Source organism: Halichoerus grypus, chromosome 13 (assembly GCF_964656455.1).
Source record: "Halichoerus grypus chromosome 13, mHalGry1.hap1.1, whole genome shotgun sequence".
NCBI lineage: Eukaryota > Metazoa > Chordata > Mammalia > Carnivora > Phocidae > Halichoerus > Halichoerus grypus.
The window spans coordinates 34,875,167-34,892,601 of record NC_135724.1 but is presented as its reverse complement, the minus strand read 5'-3'; the positions used below and the strand labels follow the sequence as shown (position 1 = coordinate 34,892,601).

General features: G+C 53.7%; 1 protein-coding gene across 50 annotated transcripts in view; it reads right to left on the bottom strand.

The window, feature by feature from the left end:
- CELF4 (CUGBP Elav-like family member 4) overlaps positions 1 to 17,435 on the bottom strand; it is a 292,503-nt gene that overhangs the window by 209,254 nt on the left and 65,814 nt on the right. For all 50 annotated transcript variants that reach the window (XM_078060395.1, XM_036069471.2, XM_036069476.2 and 47 more), the window contains exon 2: positions 7,162 to 7,244. In XM_078060395.1, the coding sequence (XP_077916521.1) occupies positions 7,162 to 7,244 (83 nt within the window). The remainder of the gene's footprint in view (positions 1 to 7,161; positions 7,245 to 17,435) is intronic.

Here is a 17,435-nt window from a genome sequence, read left to right as displayed (position 1 = left end):
TGGGTAGAAGCAAGGGAGGTGGACTGGGGCCACGGCCTGGGGTGGAAGAGAAGAGGCAAGAACAGAAGGTGCTTGTCTGGCACTTGCTCTCTGGATCTAAGGCCTTGCTGACCTCCCTCTGGGAACTCTGGTGTTCCCCTCTGCATGATGTGCTCTCAGCCCCAGCCCTCCTATCTGTGGCACCGTCTGAGAAGCTGCCAGATCTGCCTCCTGGCAGGATGTGGATCCTGCAGAGGGAAGAGCTGGAGAAACCCCACCCGTGGATGGGCTGCGGATGCCACCACAAGGAAACCTGCAACTCCTTTCACTCAGATCACAGATTCCATGACGGGAGATCACTGGTGACACTGTCAGATGCAGAGCCACGTGTGGCCTGCAGATACACGAGTGTATGTGAACAGCCAGCCTTCCGCCTAGAGGTGAGCTTTGCCCTCTTCTGCTGCCCATCACTCCCGCTGAGCTTTCGCCCCTTAACAAGCTCTCCCACCTCTGATACTCTAAGGACCCTTGTGCTTGTCCCCCAAGCGAAGAGAACCAGTGAACAAAAGAGAGGAAAGCTTGGGGCATCCCGGTGGCTCTGTCAGTGAAGCATCTGACTCTTGATTTTGGCTCAGGTCTTGGTCTCAGGGTGGTGAGATCGAGTCCCTTTGGGCTCAGTGGTGAAGTCTGCCTGAGATTCTCTCTCTCCCTCTCCCTCTGCTCCCTCTCAAGGCCTCATTGTGTGTTTTCCACCCACCCTTGGCCCTAACACAAAGCCTAGGGTCCCTTGTGGTCCCTTGGCACTACTGACATTTGGGGCCAGATAATTCTTTGTTGTGGGCTGTCCTGTGCATTGTAAGATGTTTAGTAGCTTCCTGGCCGCTACCTACTAGATGCCAGTAGAGTCTCCAGACAAAGTCAAATGTCCCTTGAGGGGCAAAATTGCTGTCCGTTAAGAGCCAATGCTGTAAAAGGACAGACGAATAGTTCCTTTTAGGAAATATGTGCAAAAAAGGAAGATCTGTCATTCATTTCCCCAAGAGAGAAAGAAAAAATCGAGGCCAGGGCGAGATGCAGAGCAAGGACTGATGGGACCCCTCCTCCCCCCACTCCCTGCCATGACTCAAACACTTTTGAAGGCGTTTCCTCCCTGCCATGGAAGAGCCATAGGGTTGCCCATTTCTCAGTGTTATGGGTTGAACTGTGTTTGCCCCCAAAAGATGTTGAAGTCCTAACCCTCACCCAGTACCCATGAATGTGACCTTATTTGAAATAGGGTCTTTGCAGAAGTAATCAAGTTTAAGATGAGGCCATATGACTGGTGTCCTTATCAAAGGGGAAATTTGGACACAGACGTGCATAAAGGGAAGATGACACAGATGTGCATAAAGGGAAGATGACCATAGAAGAGCACTATCTACAAGCAAGGGAACACCTAAGGCTCCCAGAAGTGAGGAGAGAGGCCTGGAACAGATTCTCCCTCACAGCCCTCAGTAGGAATCAACTTTGCCCACAACTTGATCTTCCACTTCTAGCCCCAGAACTGTAAGACAATAAATTTCTGTTGTGTAAGCTTCCCAGTTTGTGGTACTTTGTTATAGCAGCCCCCAAGCTAATACACTCAGTAAGAAGGACAGCAGGACCAGGGAGCTGGAGGTGTGCAGGGATCTGGCTTGTGACCCCACCACTGGGAGCAGATACATATAAAGGTGGCAGGGGTTGGGGGACAAGACGCACGTGCTGACAGGACCCAGGCTCACTGCATAGAGAAAAACACCAACACTGGGCCCAGAGGACAGACAAGTGGAAATACATCATATCTCTAAAATGAAACACTTTGATTGCGCCAATCACTAGAAGTTGTAAAACTACCCTGAAGAATTAACAGCCTCTGTACATGCTAACTACATCCATCATAAATTCATCTTTAGTTTCTGTTATCATATCACTGTCTCTGGGGACCCCTGGTTTGTCATCATTTGCCCTTTATAATTTATTCATCTTGTTCTTGCCTGCATCCTTTCTACTTATCATTCATCTTTACAGTTGTACATAAAATTGGATGGATCCTTCCATAGCACGGTTGTCAGGAGGGAGATGGGCCTCATCAGGGAAGTCCCAGGAAATCTGGTGCAGGTCCCACTAGAGTCTCCGAGGGTGTCAAGGTGGAGGTAGGGTGGATAGAGGGAGAACGAAGAAGGCATGAGGGAGGGAGGCGGAGAGGGGAGAGCCAGAAGAGGCAAGGGAGAAGGATAAATGAAGAAAGGGTGGGAAACGAAAGGGGAAAAAAGGAAGAGAAAAATGACCAGAAGGGAGAGAAAGGAGGAGGAAACATGCATAAAGAGAAAAGGGAGAAAGAGAAAGGATGGAAGACAAGATGGGACTCGGGCAAAGGAAAGATGGACAGAGGAGGCATCTGGAGGCTGCAGCAGGGAGGTGCGGCTAGAAATCCAATTAGGGTTGTTTTGTTTTGTTCTTTAATTTTCCATTTTAACATCTTTCCTGGTACACTCAAAGAAGGTCACATTGAATTTCCATAGAAATGACTGGTCCTGAGTTGCAGGGACCTGCGTCTGGAGGTGTGATGGCAGTGATGTTGCATGTCTGCTGGGCTGAACCCAAGGCCGGGGAGACAGACAGAGAGGAGTGTGTTGGTTTGCTTTGTATTCTCGGGTTGCCGGAGTGAGGGCACAAAAGCCAATCTTTAACTAGTGAATTGGAACTTTAATGTTTACCAAGCAGATACAGCTCCCACTCTCCCCACCCCCTCCTCCCCTGGCCAGCTCCCTCTCCTCCCCTCTTCCCTGTCTACTCCCTCTTCTGGCTGCTTCCACAGGCCTTCTGCTAACTGAACCTAGCTCTTCCCCTTTAGCAGCCCTGGTGAGGAGCCCTTTCTGCTGTCAGAGGAGCAAAGTGCTGGCCACTTCTGGCCATATTGTCTGGTTTTCCTAATCGAGTCTCTCCCCAGAGGCCCTACATTTCTAACTTCGGAAACAGATGGGGTCTTCCTGGAAGACAATTGCCTGCAAAGTCCCAAAGGCATGGGAGCTGGGACTAAGTAGCAGGGGCCTATTTTAAGGAACAGAATTCTTCCAAGAGGTCCCCTGTGCACACTTAGGCCCCAGGGAAGTCTCCAAGTGGACCTCTCCAGCCCAGCTCACAGTTCCTGGCCTGTCATGCATGCCTTGTGTCCAGGCTGATTCTCAGACCATTGCGTTCATCTCACATACCTGTCTTCCTCCCAACTCTCTATTCCCAGCCTGCCCATATCCTGAACAAAACCCTAGAGCAACTCCTATACCCATAGTCATCTGGGTCCCCCCGAAAGCAACTGGTAGTGCTAAAAAAGAGAGATGGGTATCCTGGCGTTGGTCCTGGCTTGGTCATTTGTTAATTGTGTGACTTTGGACAAATTGCTTAATCTAAGCCTCGGTCTCTCCATGTGTGGGGGATAATCCTGATAACTTCCTCATAGGGTAGCTGTGAAGATAAAATGAGGTAATGGAGGTAACATGCTTGCTTCATGCCCACTGGATAGTAAGTACTTAATAAATATTAGTTGTTATTATTGAGCAACGGTCCACACTACCCATTTTGTAATAGCCCGCTGTCTTGTAGTGTTGATATTTCTGTGCATATGTGTGGCTTCTGTCTCTAACTTAATGGAAACCTCCAAGAGGGGTAGGGATGAGTTTTTCTAAACACTGTTATCTGCGAGGATGCCTAGCACAGTGCCCGGCACACACTCAGGAAATGCTTGTTGATGGATTGAGAAACTGTCCCATGTTGACTGTACCCTACAAATAGGGGAACAAATCTTGGATATGGAAGAGGGTGGGCTGAAGAGGGGCAGGGGGCCAAGAAGAGAGATCAAGAGTGTGAGGAAGACAGAGATGGAGAGTTTAGAAAAGTGGAATCACTCTACCTAGATCCTGGCAGAAGATACTGCTCAAAAGGACCCTGATGAGCTTTTGTGGTTTAGTAATCTCATTCTAACCAAGTCATGCTGAACTCAAAAACAATAATCCATTTGTGACACTGGTCCAGGAATGATTCCATCAGCCATCCCAAGGACTTTGGTTAACCTGGTACCCAGGGATACTGACCTCTGACTTGTAAGAATAGCCATTGTGGAGTGTTTTCTGAGCTTTCACTTACCCCTAGAGAAATGTCAGTTCCCTTCTCAGTCCCCAAATGAGGACCTATATTGAGGGTCATCTCTAGTTCTGCCTCTGTTGTTTTGTTGTTTTTGGTGATGGTGATGTGTGTGTGTGTGCGTCAACAATGATACTGTTTTCCTTGCTGCCGACAGGCGAGCTCTGGAATTTGCTGGGAAACAGAATGGGTTGCCTGCACTATTTTCTCCCCTCTTTTTCTTTCCAGTGAGAAAGTGGAGGGCTGGTTTTAATGGATTGATTTTAATGGATTTTGAAGTCTGGAAAAGTGCCTAAACTGCTGAGGTTACCAGTTTTCTAGGTGCTTTTTTTCAATTGCTTTCTCCTTAGTCAGACACACAGTGTGCTCACTGGGGTACCTAATGTGGTCACCCCAAACAAGAAGAGGTCTCTCTCTGCCCCCCCTCCACCAAACAGGTGACCAGGAGCACAGTCTCAGCTGGTGGAAATACCCATTATTTGGTTGGGTGACAGCATTTTGCTTGGTCCTGTCCCTGCATTTGCCAGCATCACACTTTCTCTGATCTCAAAGGAGAGAACCAACCAACAATAATAACACAAGTTCTGCTTTCTGGAATCCACTTTAAAGCATAATTTTATTTGGTCATTTTGTTTTTTATTTGTTTCCATGTGGGTTTGTGTGGAGACAATATGCCCTGGGAAGTTTGAGCTTCAATCTTGTCTTTTCTCTCTGTCCCTCCCCCTGTAGGCTGTGCCTTCCCTGAGAATTGTGATGAGGTCTTTGAGGCCACGAGTCTCCCTGTGAGGCCTTTGAAGAAAGAACAGGCATTCCAGGCACTGCAAGGGGACTCCAGGCTATGTTTTAACCCCACCATTGGCTTCTCCTCACCCCTCCCATCTCCCAACATACATTCATGTTTCTTTTTGTCCTTTCTCCCAAACTTGCCCAACTTGTCTTTGTGATTTCAGAAAAATGCCACTGGATCTCCCCGTATGAAGGATTAGCACAGATTATGGGGAACAGTGTTAATTATCGGTGGAAGGGGGGCTGGCGCGTCGCTCCAGTGTGCTCCTGATTTCCCCTGGGCCTTTCTGCCTGGTAATAAGCCTGCTTTAATCTGGCAGGCCCCTTGGTGAAATCAGCACCACGGACAGTGGTATTGATTGCTTCTGAGAAACCATCACAGCTGCTCAACCAAATTACCTTTGATATGTGACCTTTAATGTAATTACTGCAACATCAAAGTATTTCTATAAATTATTAAAGAACTAATACACTCCATCATTTAGCTATTCTATTATATGTAAAATAAACAACCACAAGTTAATGTTAGATCCTGAACAATCCACACTTGCTACTGAAATTCTCCCAGTCCCTGGTCTCTCCCCCTTCAAAATCCTGAATCTCTCCCTCCCACCTTCTCTTTCTGTTTCCCCATCTAATTCCCAGCTTTTAGCCATCACGAAACTCCCCAGCAATCTCTCTCGGGCTGATGAAGGGCCTCCCAAAACAATGCGGTATTTTCTATTCCATTTGGGTGGCTCTAAAATATCTATCACAATCTTCCCCAAAACAAAGTACCATAAACACTTTATTAATCAGCACAAACCTTTCTCAGAAGCCTTTGATTATCTTACAATATGGCTTTATGCTTCACACATAACATGGGGCGATGTGGAGCATATTTCTGCCATCTTACAGAGGGCACCCAGAAAGTAATTACTATAATATATGTGCGTGTAGCCGCGCTACTAAAAAACCAACTGGGGAATGGCCACCGTGCCAGAGCCGGGCTCCACACAAAAACCTGTGTGGTGCACGATTTCCATACATTTGCATCCGCGGGTATGTTATTAAGATGACTCAGCCCCGTGCTTTGCAATCACAAGTACCAAAATACAATACAAAGGCTGTCTTAATGGAAGGAAGGCCCTCCCCTCCCCTAAATGGGTAAAGAAGGATCTTTGATGCAAAGGAAGGCTGCCCCGACCCAGGGTTGCATTTTCTGTCTACCTGGTTAACCTTTCCCGCTGTGGGGCAGAAATGGAAACGTGTGTTTACATACGGGTTTGCTCGGTAAGAATGTAAACATGCATGTGTAAACACCGGTGAGCATACATACAGAATACACGTGCTCCCCTGCAGTGTCCATTGTATAAGCTTAACCACGGTATATTTGTAAATTCTTTAAATAATGCCCACAAACACATCTTTCCATAAATTTATCTTTAGATACTCGGTGAGCCGTATTTCTACCCACCCACCCCCAATCTCTGTGAACCCACAGGAGAGACCGCGCAGACCCTTGACCCGAGGAACACTTCTTATTTTATGGTGATGAACTAGCCTCGATAATAGCCATGGCTGATATCACACCCAGTTAGGGGGGCCATAAATAATTCTCTTCTCCCCCGCACAGAAGCTATAAACCAGGGCTGAGGCGCGATAGTTTATCAAAGACGAGGGCTGGCTCCTTAAATAAACCGCGGTGATCTCACTTGCGGCGCCGAGCCTGGGCGAGGAGGCGCCCCTCCCGCTCCGGCCCCCAACCCCGCCCCAGAACAGTCCGTGTCCGACGTCGATCCGCGGGCGCTCGGGCGGCCCGGCCACCCGAGACCCCGTGGGGCCGGCGGAGGCAGCTCCGGGCGCCGGGGACACAGGACACCCTGCGTCCCCGCCTCTGCTGCCCGCGCAGGCAGAGCGCGGAAGAGGGACCCGATCGGAGGCGTCCCTAGGGCCAGGGGAGGAGCCTCGCCCGAGCTCTGCGGCCGCCGCCGAGTTCGCCCCCCGCCCGGGATTCCGTCGGGCCTGGACGGCTCAGTGCGGAGGCCGCGGGGAGAGCTCGGAGCCCGGCGCCCACGCGCACTCGCCCGGGCCCCCAGCCTCCGGGCTTCTGGGGCGCGGGGGGCGGCGCGCAAGCTCCCGAGCGGAGGCAGGCACGCGCCCGGGCCCGCGATCCCCCCGCCGGCCGCGTCGCCGCCCGGCCTCCCGAAGTCGCCCCCTGTCGGCGCGTCCGTCGCTCGCGCCTCGGCGGGCGCCACTTACCCCGGGCAGAGTCTTCTGCTCGTGTAGCGCGCTCTGGGCCTTCAGCGCTGACTCACGCTCGCAGTAGGTGAGGAAAGCGCAGCCTGGGGAGGGAAGCAAGCGCCGAGAAGGGTCAGTGGGGCGCCCCCGGGCCGCCGACGCGCCCTCTCGCCGGCCCTCCAGTCTCGGCCCCTCCCCGCTCTGCGTCCCTCTCCCCACCTCTCTCTCTCCTGTGCACTCCACTGGAGCTTTCTTGCCTCTCCGTTTTCCTGTCTGTCTGCTTTTTGTCCCTCGCGTTGCTTTTCTGTTTTGCTCACTCGCCGAAGTCTCCCCACCCTGCATCTTCCCCCCCACCACCACACCCCCTCTCCCCGCGAGTCCCTTCCTGTCCCTGTGCCCTGGTGCCTCGGCCTTCTCCCTCCCTCCTTTCCTCCCTTCCTCCCCCCAGGGTGGTGTTCGGTCTCAGCTCCAGCTCCAGCACCTCCCGGAAGGGGCAGCTTCCTGCTCTCGCCCCCAGCACCTCTAGTCCCATTGGACCATGAACTCGTTCTGGCCCCTTCGGAGTGCTGCCGGCTGCTCCATCAGGGATGATGCAAGGACCGTCTAGACCTGCCCCTGCCAAATAAAGTCTCCATCTGTAGGGAGGACCCCAGGCCTGTCTGTACTAATAAAGTGAATGGGGCTGTCCCTGTGTCCCCTGCCGCCCCATGTGCAGTGATATCTCCACACCCCTCCAGTCAGAGGGCTTCTTGGGCATATCTAGCCCACCGATGCTCAACACTGGACCTCTTGCTCTGCCTCTAATTCCCTGGGCGGCCCTGGCAAATCCCATCTCCTGTGCGGCTTCAGTCTCCTCATGTGTGCACTGAGAGGACTGACCCAGTGGGCTCCAGGGTCACGCCAGTGTCGTTTTCCCCTTAAGTGACTCTGACCATGCCTCACCAGGGAATCTGGATTTTACAGAGCAATGTACCTAACTCAAGGGGGGACTCTTTATGCTGGCCCTTCAGGCATGGTGACAAAGCAAAGAGCACGCTTGCTAGTGGGAGAGTCTTTCTGGCAGTTTCTTCCTCTGCCTGAAGTTACGGCTGAGCATGGCTTCCGAGGCCTGTAAGACCCAGGCCATAAGGGAAGTCAAAAAGCCAACTTTGGCCAACAGAAGCCTTGAGTCTCTTGGGGAACCATCCCCTCAAGCTTTCCGAAGGCACCCTGAAGCCTGGCCACCTCCCTTGTTTCCCGGTCTTCTTTCCCTCCACTGCCCCTCGTCTTTGTTCTCACGGTCTTCTCACCCAGTATGCCTTCTCACCCCATTTTCCCATCTTCCAATCCCCACCATTTTTCAAGAATCTGATCAAGTTCCACTGACTCCAAACAGCCCTTCTTGACTGCTCTAGTCCATCCCAAGCCAACCTCACTTTTTGACCACCCATTCTCATGGCCATTTGTTAACTACTTCCCAAGTGCCCACTATGTGCTAGGCTCTGTGGCCCAGGCCCTCTTCCTGTGAGGTCTGCAGGCTGGTGGTGCCTACACCAACCCTTGTTACCAGGCTTTCTCTGGCTTCTTGCTCCCCGGGAAACAGAGTGCTCTCAGCATCCTCGGCAGTTCCTTTCTCCTCCACCACCCAGTGTGTGTATGTAGGGGGCAACCCTTCCTTCTCTTCCAGTATAGAAATTGGTCCTGCCGCCCACCTTTGGAGAGGAGATGGAAGGGAATGTATGTGTGAAGGGGACAGAAAGATAGGAGGAAGGAAGCAGGGAGAGGTACCCATGAGGCAGAAACTCTCAGCAACCTGTGGGCTCTGTGCCTTCCCCACCTCCAACTCTTGCCCCAGGCTGGGAGGACGTGCCAAGAAGCCTCTCTTCCACTCCATCCCATCCCTCCCCATCCAGACCCCAGATCACCCCGCCTTCTCCCCCCCTCCTCACTCCTCCCTCCTGGTCTTGCCAGACGGTTATTGATGGAGACACCAGGGGACTGAAATGAATAGCGGTCAGAGGCCCCCATGACGTCCTCCCTCGTGCTGTTGCCTGCCTCTCTGGGGGCCTCTTTCCTCCTGTCCCTTTCCTGGCCTTGTCCTCTGTCTGTGCCTGCCTGCAACTGGGAGGCAGCCACTGTCTTGCTTCAGGCAGGCAAGCCAGCTAGGGACAAGGTCAGGGACAGGTGTGGAGAGGGGAGGAGGAGGAAGGTGGCAGGAGGAAGAGGGAACAGGGAGGAGTCGGAGAAGAAAGGGGAAGTAGGAGGAGATGAGAGGAAGGCCCGGAAGGGGAGGAGGAGGAAGAAAGGGAGAAAATGACCACATTGTTGTGGTCCGGGATGTCAGATAACAAAAGAGGAAAGGATCCCAGGAAAGAGAAAGGATCTGTTGCTTTTTCCCAGCTTCCAGGAATTTCTGCCAGTGTTTTTGAGACCTCACAGCCGCTGTGAACCAGAATCTTTGAGGGAACCCCCAGACCTCAAAGTCTGACCTCACCTCCTTCAGTTCTTCCTCTTGCCTACCCCCTTCCCTCCTTCCTATTTCTCAGCTCTGCTAGACACACTCTGCCTTAGGACTTCTGCCCTGATTTACCCCGCGCTCTGCGTGCTTGCTCCTTCACTCTCCTCAGGCTTCTGCTTGAATGTGACCTAGTGATGCCCTTTCTGACCTCCTTTCACACAGCACACCTCCCCAGAACACACCTCCTCTCTGACCCCTTGTCCTGTTTACTCTTCTCTTTGGCACCCCACTGAGCTATTAACATTACATGTTGGTTACTTGATTGGCAGTTTCCCCACACTCCAGGGAGGTCAGGGACTTGCTTCTGTCCCATTCCTGCTTGGTTCTCAATACCCACAGCAGGGGCGGGACCTCAATACATATTTGTCAAGAGCACTGAATCCTGCCCAGCAACTTGTGCAGGGCCAATAGGTGGGGGGCATGTATCCTCATCTATAAAAAGGGAGAGCCATCCCCCTCAAAGGTTTGTGGGGGACCTACCAGCCAATGAGTACTAACAACCTCAGCAGAGAGCTCTCTAATTGCAGAGCACAGCCTAAACAGAAACTCACTCTTGTGGTCAGGAGGTCAGAAGGCAGAGTCCCTCCTTCTGTCCCTCTGCACGTCTGCCAGGAGGGACCAGCCTTACAGAGGCGCCGGTTGGGGCAGACTCCCGGGCCCTTCTCAAGTGCTCTCTTGAGCCAGTCCCATGCCACAGCTCGGCTTGGCTCGGCTCACTGTGTCTCACTAGGGCTCTTTTTTTTTTTTTTTTAAAGCAGATACGGATAAGCAGCTATTAACCGCTGACTCCAGTGTGCAGGAAGGGACTGCATCTGCTCCCTGGTGGAGGGCAGAGCCCTGGGTGGCAACCTGGCAGGGAGGGGGTGGCTTCGGAAGGAGAGTTTGCCACCACAGGGTCCTGCAGAGCACGGTGGGCCTGAGGTGGAGGCTCAGGTGGGACTTGGAGTGGCCAGGGGAGGAGAGAGTGCCCAAGCCTCACCCACTGGCACTTGCTGGCCTCTCCTGTGTAGGGCAGGGGGGTGGGGCACACAGAACCCCACTCAAAAACGCTAGTTTTGACTTCCTGGTGCTCATTGCTGCTCCTCACCGGAGTTGTGGAGTTGGGGAGGGGGCTTCCAGCTGCAAGGATGTGGAAGGGGGGGCCTCAGCTCAGCGGTCACCAAAGCTGCCCTGCTCACTCTCTGTGACGTGCTGTGCTGAGCTCACGTGTCCCCAGAGACACATCTGTGAGGTCGCTTGGGAATTCGCAGTCTATTCAGTCTCTTCAGGAAATGGGATTCTGTCCCGGAGCAGCTGCTTACTGAGCCAACAGGGCCTGGGAGAGGAGGCTAGACCAGGCTCTGCACCTTGAGAAGGTCTGAGAAGGGAGCACCTCTCCCTGGGGATGGGGACCGTGGCCCAGCATTCCCTCCCTGGCCCGGCCCTACAAGGGGGCTCTTCCTTGTGCTCACAGAGAGAACAGGAGTCCACTGTGGCTGTTCGGAAAGGCAGAACAATTGAAAACCACCGAAAGGTCTCTCAGTGCAGAGATGGTTTTATGTTTCAACCATGGAATACTCTACAGCAGTTAAAATGATGAAATGGTCCTAAATGTACCAGCATGGGAAGCCACAGTCAGATGCGAAAAGCAAAGTCATGAAACAGCATATGCCATGTACATGCAGTGAAGACATAGGCCATTAGTTCCTTGTGCACCTGAATCTGTATTTACACCATGGCACAAAGTCTAGAAGGTGTCACACCAAGCTGAAAACAGGGAGTCTGTGGGAAGGTGGGGCACGTCTCCCATAACATTAACCTTTTTTGGTTTGATCGACACAGTTAGACACCAGAATGTATTCATGTATCACTTGCACAATTAACTTTAAAGAAAAAAAAGCTTTGCTGAAAGAGGATAGGATAAAAAGGGAGGAGGTGTGAATGCGTGAGCCAGACCCACAGCCCATTTTGAGAGGACAGTCAAAGATCACTGGGCATCAGCTTCCTAGCAAATTATTCATGAGGGAAATTATCATGTGAGGGTCCAGCTATGCCCGGTCTCAAATCTTCCTTTGAGCTAGGAATCGAAGCAGATTCCCTCCACCCAGTGAGCTGTGAATGGCATCTTGGTCCTGTGGCCCTGAGTTCCCAATGTTTGTGGGATGGAATCCATGACTGATGGAGCCCAGAGCCTCCCCATCTCGGCTCTCCAGTTCTCCCCTTCAGCCGAGTGAATCTGAGGCGGGATCTAAGGTGGGGAGTGCAGAAGCGACTATCTCTGGGGCTATGACCTCGCCGTTCAGCTCCCATTTTTCCTGTCCCACTGTCCTAGAGGGAGGGTCCCCCAGCACCAGCCCCTCCCCTGAGTCTCCCATCCCTCCTGAATCATGGACATGAGCAGAACAGAACTGCAGCCCAGCAGAGCAGGGATGGACTTTGGAAATCATCCGGGGTGGGAATGGGAGCAGAGAGATGTCACATTTTGAGAAAAGTCCCATGACAGTGCCTCCAGCAGCAGCTGCCTGCCGGGGTTCCCTGCACGAGGCGGCCCACACCCTCCTGCCTCTCTTCTACCATGTGCGCTGAACACCGGGCTGCACTCACTCGTCCTCATGCTGACATTTAACCTCCTCCCACTCATCCTTCGTATTTACTTGTCCTTCCCGTTTGTTCCTTGGCTTGTGTCTCTGAAGAGACCGTCCACTCTGTGAGGGCAGAGACAAGGGTTTCTAAATGGAGGACTGAGCTTCTAGCTCAGGGATCTGAGGACTGAGAGACGAAGAGAGCCATGGGGTGGGAGAAGGGGAGCCACCTGGCACTGAAGAGAGAGTGGGAAGCCCTGCGGGGAGCCGGGAAGGAAGGGAAGGGAGAACGGTGTGGTCAGGAGAGGTTAATCAGGAGCCGCCCAGGATCCAGGCAGCCATGGGGAGGCAGGCAGAGCTGGTGGTGTCAGGAGGGAGTTGCTGGGCTGAGGTGCAGGCGGGGGTGCAGACAGCCCCCTCCAGCCAGGCAGCCTGAGGATGATGAGGCGAGGGGGCACCACTGGTTCCGAGGAGGTGGGCGGGTGCCCTCTCCCACGTGGGGGAAAAACACAGCCCCGGCAGAATTAATTGCACGAGATGGCAGTAATTTACAAAGCCCCCGTGTGCGGGGATAAAAGGCCCTTGTCATTGTGAAGTGAAGGAAGTACAATTTCCTGCCCAACTCCAAGCAGGGCTGAAGCCTGGGGTGTAATCATCACGGAAGGGAAGGCTCCCAACGTGCTCCCTCCTCCCACCCCGCCAGGCCTTGGCTTCCCATTAATTGAATTACAGAATTAGCCAGAGGAAGGTGGCCCTAGAATAGGAAGATCTGGACTTTAATAAAACATCAGAACCTTCAGGGCCTGCTCTTGGCTGGCCTGGAGGAAGTGAGAGGAAGCGAGGGCCTGGGAACGGGGTGGGGAAGGGAAGGGAGCAGGAAACGCACCAGCCAGCCAGACCAATGGGTCGTCAAGGAGGGGCTCCCTGTTCAGTGCGGTCTTCTTGGGCAGTCCAGGAAGACCCCCTCCCTGCCCCAGATCTCCACCTGCCTAGTTCCTGAAATCCCATCCTCAGGGCACCACACCTCAGTGGTTCTCACCGAGGCTGCACCTGAAAATCACCTGGAGAATCTTAAAAAACAGATACAGTCCCTGCTGCTGAGAAATTAAGGCAGAATCTCTGGGGGTGGATAGAGAGAGGGAGGGAGAGAGGGAGCATCCGCCAGCCTCCCAGGAAAGAGGGCCACGGGTGTTCTGAGGCCAAATCCGCCCCCTCCGCCCCGCCCCACCCCAGTTCCTGTCCCCCATGGTCTGGGTGAGCAAGGGTGACCTGTCTGGTGCTTTCTGGAGCAAATGTCCCCTTCCTCCTTTCCTACGCACGCAGGAGACACAGCTGCAGAGCTGTCCCTCATGTACATGCTCTTCCTCTGGGAATGTCTTCCCATCTCTGTGCCTGCCCCGGGTCTGCACCTCCTTCAAGACCCACCTCTTTGGGTACATACCTGGACCCCCACAGTCTCACCTTCCTCTGATTCCTGCCCCAAGGGTGAGCCTTGTCTACTCATCTAATCCCTGAACAACTTGAGAATGGGCCCTTGGGGCTCAGCAGAGCCCAGTGACAGGCAGGAGAAAGAGACCAGGGGACTATGACACTGTCTCTGCCTCTTTCCCAGTGCCCAGCCACTAGGTGACCCTCCTGCCAGTTTCCCAGGACCTGTCCTGGTGGTTCTGGTCTGCCCCCCTTCCCCGGTCTTTTCTACCTGGACCTTACTCCTTTCTCCCCCTTCTCCAGAGGAATGCTCCCTGCTGGTATTGCAACAGCTCCTGTGGTTTCCCTCTCTCCATAGGAGAGGGACAATGAGCCCACCCATGTGTGTGACTCTGACTTCCTCTTGCATCTCCACCTCCATGGGGTAAACCCAAGCCTGAGCATCCTTTCCCCTGCTGCCTCTGCCATGCCTCTCTCCTTCGGAGCCCACATGTCCTTCTAGGAGTGACGGAGCCTCCCCTTTTCCATGAAGATTCCCCTGACCACACCAACCCCAGCATCTCTTAAAGCCCTTATCGATGGCAGTTAGAACACACATATTTGTCTACCTTGCATTTATGTGTGTTTTGCCCACATGGAAATCTGATACTATAGGAACTGCCACCTCCAGGGTCCTCTTCTCCTCCCAGTGTCAGACATCACTGAATGCAGTGGTGGTTAAACTTCATTCTGCCCCTGCCTGGGTGACAGTGATCTGAAATGCTGGGGAGAGATGGCTGGCTGCAGGGGAAGCAGGGTGTGTGGAGAGGGTCTGGGACGTCTGCCCTTCAGCTCAGGCCCCTGATGGTGGCAGGAGCCATCCATCTTCCTCGGAGGAGACGTGGCAGGTGGGGATGACAGGGCTGCCGGCAGGCGGGGGAGATGGATGGCGCCCTCAGCCAATGCATTAGGGCTGCAGGCCTGCTCCCTCTTCAGGGCCCTCCAGGGCTGAAACTCTACCCTTGGCCCTCATCCTGCTCTGGGGCTCAGCACTGCCCTCCTACATCAACTATCTTTAAACAGGAAACTCCAGAGGTGAGCGTGGTGGCCTGTTCAAGTGCTTCTCAGAGATAATGGTTGCATGGCGTGGGAAAGTTAACCTGGCTCTCTGCGACCCTAAGCGTGTCTCTTACTTCTCCCAGGTCTTCTGCCCTTTGGGGCCACAAGGCAGAGATGGACACAGAGCTGGGGGATAGGGATGTCCCCAGACCTAGACTAGGATCCCCTGGGGAATGGGACCAGCCTTCTCTTTCTCTGCCTGCGAGGCACAGGGCAGGGCCCAGGAAGCTCAGACCCAGGGACCTCATTGGCTCTGGACCTCAGAGGATGAAAGGAGTGGCGGGCAGGCCTTTGCCAAGTATCTCTCCTGCCCATTGCCCTTGTTTACACCCTCAGCACTGGAGAATGGCATGCATAGTGTCGGCTGCAACATCTTTATGGCACTGTGAGAAAGGACAAAAACGACATCACATATTGATGGCCTCTCCCCTCTCTCAGCAAAGAGCTCTCAGTGGTGGAGCCTGGCCCAGGGAAGGTGCGAGCCTTTCTGAGGCTCAGCGCAGGGGCAAAGGACCACCTGCTCCGCTGACCCCTGTGCCGGCTCTGTTCCCGTAGCCGAGGGGCTGCCTTGTGCCCCATCTCTCGGCCAAAAGCTCCTGCTGGTCCCCATGACAGCACGCGGTGCTCCCTTTCATCCCTGTCTTCGTGGGGGGCTTCACCGGACACGGTGCTATTGCTCCCATGAGCTCAGCCTTCTTGTACCTCGGAGTAGGCCACGGGGATGTTATCAGCATCTGGCAACTGGACAAGTAGAGACCTGAGGCCCCTGGTGGCTGCTTGGGGCTCAGTTGCTCTTGTCCCCTCCAGCAGCCCTGCGTAGTGTCTGGACCCTGGGGGCCCTCATGAGAGATGTCCTCCCTCCACACCCCCACCCCATGGCTTGCACTTGGGACAAAGGGCTCCAGGATGACCTCATTCTCTTCCTGCAAGGACCCAGGTGGAGTCAGCTGGGCTCTCCGGGGCTTCCCTGAGCTCCCTCTACCCCTAGTGCCCCCTCCAATGTCAAAGTCAGGCCATGGGCTCCTCCACAGAGGGCTCTATCTGAGCATCCAGGTTGGATGTGAAATGCATGTGGGGCACTTGTTACTCACACGGATGCCAGGATAAACGCTAAAGCACAGACACTGAACCGTGTTCCCGTCTAATTAACGTGGTTGGGGAGTTTAGATCTTCCTGTTTTGAATTTTCTCAGAACAGGGAGCACCTGCCGAGAAGACGGGCATGACTCAGTGGGAAGGGACTGCTAACTGAGTGCCACAGGGGAAGGGGCTCTCAGGAGCTCCCTTGGCCTGACCCAGCCCATCACTGAACTGTGGGAGCTGGGCCTCTGAGAAAGCAGGGCCGTCTCAACTGGTCCGGGAGGGAAAGCATGTTCCTGTCTCAGAGCACTTCTGTCTCTGTGCTCTTATCTCCACCGCCGGCCTGCAACTGTCTCTCCTTCTCCCCTGTCTTGCTGTGGCTGCAATGCTGGGCTGGCTGACCTCAGCCAAGCTGCTGACCCCTGGCCTGACGCGCTGAGCTCCTCAGTGCATGGGAATGACATGGTGCAGGACCTGAGCCCCTCAGCGGCCCCCAGTGTTTGCCAAGTCCTGTGTGTGTGTGTGTGTGTGTTTGTCTGTCTCAGGCCCACAGAGGAAGCTCAGCAGATCCTTGTTGAGTTGCATAGAATTCCCTTTGTTGGAGATTTACGTGGTGGTTGGACCAGCTAAATTAAGGTGGGGGTCATTTTCCCCAATAGGATCCCCTTCCGCAGGTAGGTGGAAATGTGGGGGAATCCCTCCTTGATATGCTCCTGAAGCCCCCGGCTGCCTCCCCGAAATTGTCCCTGGCATATCCAGAGAGACAGCTCTCTATGCCATGATGTCCTTGTGCGGTGGGGGATGAGCCTCTCTTGACTCCTTTCTCCCGTGAAAGGAGAGATCACACCCTCAAGGCAGGGGATTGAGGAGTCCCTTTGTCCCTCTTCTCGGTCACACCGAACCACACTTCTTCCCAGCGCATACCCGTGTCACCTTTGGGCCTTAGCTCTGGCTCCTCTTCCACCTGAGGTGCCCTCCCCACTTGCAGGGGCAGGGTGGGGGAGTATCCTCTACCAGCTCCCACCACCTCTGCAGCCCTCCCCAGCTTCCCAGCACTCCCCAATTCTCCTTCCAATGAGTTCTTCCACGTCCAAGTGTCTAAAATATAACCACGAGGGCTTGGCTGAACAGAGTTTTCTGCTGTTCTCATCTGCAGAAACTCTGTCTTCCTACCAGAGCACAGCTCACGGGGCTGGGCCTGTCCTGTCCATCCTTGAACAAGTCCCGGAATGGGGGCTTCACAAGAGCAGCTGAGCTGCTGAGAATCAGAAAGGAGGGCATGCCAGCTCCACTTTGATTGGGCTCGGGCACTCAGGACCTGCCAGGTGAGGTGAATTAATCCTGCCTCTCTCTCCTGGCTCCTTCGTAACAGCCCCTAATTCACTTAAAGAACAAAAAAAAAAAAAAAAAAAAAGAAGCAGCACACCAACCAAGAAATTCCAACCTCAGCATCCAAGACAGGCTATTTTGAAAAGACCAATAGCCAGGAGTCCCATATTACAGGATCAATGTTTGGAAAATGCGATTTTCTTTGCAAAAGCAGAAAAACAATCTCACACAGTCCTGGCAGGCCATGGTCCAGCTCTCAGCGGAGGGTGTCTTTCCCTCATGATCTCGGCCACTTAAGCCACT